The sequence below is a fragment of the Opisthorchis viverrini genome (assembly GCF_000715545.1).
Source record: "Opisthorchis viverrini unplaced genomic scaffold opera_v5_269, whole genome shotgun sequence".
NCBI lineage: Eukaryota > Metazoa > Platyhelminthes > Trematoda > Opisthorchiida > Opisthorchiidae > Opisthorchis > Opisthorchis viverrini.
The window spans coordinates 464,138-469,166 of NW_008751927.1; the positions used below are offsets into that span (position 1 = coordinate 464,138).

At 42.9% G+C, this 5,029-nt stretch overlaps 1 protein-coding gene across 1 annotated transcript; it reads left to right on the plus strand.

Annotated features, from left to right (window-relative positions):
* Nucleotides 1–396: 396 nt before the first annotated feature.
* On the plus strand, nt 397–4,465 carry T265_09342 (hypothetical protein; the record flags this gene model as incomplete). Its single annotated transcript, XM_009175382.1, has 3 exons — nt 397–463; nt 1,039–1,676; nt 4,244–4,465. 3 exons carry the CDS (start codon nt 397–399, stop codon nt 4,463–4,465), a joined length of 927 nt encoding a protein of 308 aa, XP_009173646.1.
* Nucleotides 4,466–5,029: the final 564 nt, after the last annotated feature.

Sequence of the window (5,029 nt, forward strand, 5' to 3'; positions counted from 1 at the left end):
TGTCACTGGTGGATAATTTCGGAACTCGAGGAATACCAGACTTCACAGTTCTGATTAGCCTCAGTACGACAGTCATCAATTAGGATCGGGAAAACTCCCCACGGTACTCTCTCTCTCTCAGACCGCATCAGGAGGCAATTGGTTACATGCAGGCCGACCAGAGAAACGATCAATCTCCTCTAGTTAGCAAAAGGAAGGCGTACGTGAAGCTCATATCCTCGTAATACCATGAACAGGAAAGGAAACTGCAAGGGTCGAGATTCCGGAGCCATTTTCCAGAATGGGTAACATTTCAATGGAAAACAAAGTCCTTAAATTTTTGCGGCTGTAGTTTTGTGTAATCTTGTATGACGCCAGCACTTCACGCCTAAGTTATCATAGTGTAATGCACTCGATATGAGCTTCTGTTATTATTTACCACAGACACACGGCTTGAGGAGTGACATTCTGGAAGTTGGCTTTCGTAAGTCTTACTTCGCTGCACTACAATTTTCTTGAAATGGATGGCCTCTACAATACAACAGCATCTGTGGTGGTTGTTGATCTGTTCACCGAGCTTGGCAATTGGGTTGCGAACGTTTTCATCACCAGTCGAGGCGACATCGTCAGTGCAGGGTTGAGTGGATCGGCGAACAGACCAACAACCAAGCAGCGCACCGGAGTGTACCTACATTCCATATCAATGGTGTTAGGCCCGTCACATTCGCCATGGTGAAAGGCCCGCATCTTTTGACCGTTTGCCTGATAGTGTTTGATAGATTAGCATGCCATAGCACAGTATCTTATTGCAACGGCTACAAATAGTAAAATTCTGCATATCATGGTGGTAGAGGATAGTATAGCACAGTACATTATAGTACATAGCATGTATATTATAGCACAGTACAGTATAGCATAATATAGTACTGTGCATTTGTTGTGCGGCACAAGTGTAGTGGGATAATGATGGACAGTAGGTAACATCCTTTGGTTTATAACAACTAAGCTTCCAGAGGAAAAAGAAGATTACCTGATATTCCGCTCTGTTTTATTTTTCAGGTACGCAATTGATTTATAATCCTGGGTCAGGCCTGTTGCTCAGTCCGAGTCTCGTTCCCCCCAACATGACTTCTAATTCAATTAGGCCGACTGCAGAAAGTCAGCCCATGTATCCGCCACCATCCGATTTACTTTCACTCGTTCGCCAAGGCATTCCGACGAGGTCAACAACGGCCCAACCTCAGAATATTGTCGATACCAGCCCAACTCAGCCAAACAACAGTACAGATGGGCTAAATGACGCATATGCCGTAGATTCCACCCAATTTTCCTTATTCTTCAACTCCTCTTCCATGGTGGCATCGGTGGAGCCTAGCCAGAACGCATCCAATGTTATGACAACACGTCTACGTCAGCCGGTTGAGGGACAGCATGAGCAGCTGCTCCCAACAACATCCGTTCTACTCAACGGTAGTTGTACAGCTGGTTTATTACCTCAACCCAATCAGGCCTATACGATCACTGAACCAGCTCTTCCACAACACAACCAGCAATCAGCTCCAACGTCCATTGTACAGCATTCATTGTTAACCGCTGCCCTTCTCCAAGAACAGCACCAGCAGCAACAGCATAGTCAACTCTATCCGGTGTCAGTGCACTCCTCGCCGCCCACATTATTGCCACAACACGAACTCACAGTAAGTTCCCGGATAAGTCGTGTTTGAACACTTATGGTTTGGTAACTTCATCATTTCTAGCAAAGTCAGTGGTATGTCGTTTCTCATGTGCTAGGACAAATCAGCATGTTGTCAGCATCCATTTGCGAGTAAACCTCTTTGAGCTTATTGATCGCTTCCTACTGATTTCAATTCCTCTTTAAAATATTAAAGCGGAATGTCAGAGCACCATGCTAAATGTGCTGGAAGGTTTTACATAAGAGCGAGCAGCAGCCTGATTATTTTGCGAAATTCACACATTTGTACACTGATTTATCTTTAATGGGAATCTCAGACGAATCCGGTTGAACACATCGTTTATAACGTTCGTCTTAACTGAATGTGTTACACAAGGCCACCTCATGTATCACTTGGCGCGGTAGTTGAGACATCACAGTGTATTTTCCCAGTGGAACACAAGGCAAATAGGGTTACTTGAATCCCTGACAGTCGGTGAGCGGTTTCTCCCTCCTTATGGCTCATCTAGTGAGTGCAGTCACTGAGTTTCCGTCAAAATAAGGTTTCACTTGAACTGAAATTGTTCGCGGTTTTCAAATTGCACTAATTTAAATACTAATATGTTTTTCGACGTTTGTGGTATTCCCCTTCAAACGGATGTGTTGAAGCATTATCCGAGACGTCGCAGTATATTTTCATGATGGAACGAACATGGTTGATGGAAACTCGGTGACTGCACCCACCTACTGAGCACTGAAGAGGACGAGACCGGTCTTGGACGGTCGAAGACCGTCAGGCCCCATTCTTTGCTTGCGCACCGTAGTTCAGCACTTTATCGGTGTTGCAGTTTCACATCTACACGGTAAACCGACCTAATTGTGACGACCGATTAGGAATGTGCATATCCTCCCTTTTCCTTCACACAAAAAAGTCGAACAAACCCCTTTGTAATTGAGAGGAGGCACCTGTCCCATCACCGCTTGGGAACTTCAAACAAATATCATTATGTTATGAAATTTGTGAAGATACCCAGTGCTTCGACGAGAAGGTGTACCTCATTTCACTGAATAGGTGTATATCCTCGTCAAAAACTTAGCCGTTTTCCAACACACTGTGTTACTGTTTCAGAGGCCTTATCAGCGACACCGTACTGTCATGACTTTGAGATTATTTTCATGTTCCCGTGTTGCCCCAGTTATCGGGGACACTAAATTTTCTACTGATTACCTTACAAGTAAAAAACACTGTGGAGGCACCACAACAACGACAACCTTCCTAAAATGTCGTGGCTTGACATGCATATCACAGGGTGATGAGCAGGTTAACTCACCTCGTGAGAAAACAGAAGTCTACCATCGAAATTCGTACAGCGTCTGGTTCACGAACGTTTGTGTTTTCGGGTTATCTTCATGTCAGGCATATCTACGGAGCATGTGGTGTTTCGAAGTTTCTGGGAAGTTATGAGCAACATAAATATATCCATTATTATTATTATTATTATTATTATTATTATTATTATTACCATTATTATTATTAATTGACCAGTTAGCTACGCGTGTCAACGAAAGGTTTTTGAAAGTCACCACTCGGTTGACATCAAATATCGCTGATTATTCGCGGAACCGAAGTGGCGAGTAAAACTGGTTTGAAAATTTTTTGTTTGCTAACCGTTACCACTCGATTTGAGTGATATCATTGGCAGTTAGGTTCGAACCATCGTAGCACGGATGAGAACTACGTTTTCTCAGTGGAGTTTCGAATATTCCGTAAAGCTTCCCCATTCGGACACAAATTACACATTTCAGTAAGCTTTCTGAGTTAGATTTCAAATAGAATAGTTGATGACGTCTATGCTTAGAAGAAAATATGGAAAAGAGGACATGTTTTTTTCTAATTACTTCATCTACTGGAATCAAACTGAGACATGGGGTTGTCCGATGTCAAACATTTTTTTCGGTATTGCGCTTTCATTCGTCAGAATCCATGTAGTCAGACATAAAGCACTCACTGTCAACGAAGGCTAACTGAATAAAAATATTCTACGTGCTATTTTAAGCAATTATTAGAAACATAATTCTATCTGATCACATAAGAACGGCCAATATTACCTGACTTTACGCTCCTAGCAAAATCACTTCCGGAATCTGGTTAATTCAGTAGTTAATTTCGCAATTTACTGTAATTTCTTCGGGGTGCACGTCAACAAAGACGGAAGAGATCTCACGTTTTTCCTCTGGTTTATGCAGACGAACTTTTCCAACTCACGGCACCGCTTTGAAGGTATGATTTGGTCAATAAACATGAGACAAATCTCTTTTCCTGTAGAAACTTTACAGAAAGATTATGTATGGAAAATTCTCAGTCTTACTACAGACTCAGGGTTCGTTGAACAGCATTGACGGAGTATTTCATTATACTGTGGTCGATAGACAATTTCTGTCCATGCACCACTACCAAAGTGAAATGAGTATACTCTCCACTATACATTCACCAAAGTTGTTCCGCCAATAGCTCACTGACTTTCCATAAGCTACATATTTGATTCGGCTGATTCTAAACGAAAATTTTCCATGACACGCACGCCTTCTTAGCCATTTATCCAAACATCCAGTCATTCTCTGGTCTCGGCACATGACTGTGGTAAACCGTTTGGTTTTCTGAGCATATGTTATTGCGGACACTATCGGCGAGTGTTAGATCTGTGCTCAAATCCTTCGTCAACTACCCTGACAACAAGACAGCGCGCCGCTAGTGACAAGTTGTGGTGGCGCCACTGTGAATTTCCTGTCGCAGAGTTGAAGGGTAACGACTAGATAGTCCGAAATCGTATCTCCTATGAGTCGGAGACAAGTACATTCACTGATGATACGGCAACCGTACCAACGGGCTGATTTGGATGAAAAATGGGAAATCAAGGTTGAACCTCGCAAGATAAAAGTCTGCAATCAGAAAAAATCGACACCTTGTCTGAAACAGGAAAAATGAAAAACAATTTGAGACGTTAGAGAATGTACTAGTGTTAGCCACCCACCCTCTTTCCTCTCTGAGTCTCGTGCCCTTGTGTTATAAGTGGAGCCGGGTGAAAATAACTGTAAGCTGAATTCGAGTTATTGACGTGTATAGAAAGCAAGACTGTGCAAACTGGGAATTCTGTCCATATGAGGAAAGTCCGCCCTCGGCACAGATGAGTAAGTCTGTCTCAAAAACCTGAATGCGGGTGCTTGTAAATGCCTGGGCGAAACTTTGTGTTTATTGAATGACGTGTCCAGACTTAGTGAGGAAGTAGCGGTGACGAAATTAAAGTGCACGATCAGTGCATGTCCATTATGGTGAAAAAATATGACGTGTAATGTTCCAGTGGTCACAAGTCTATTCCT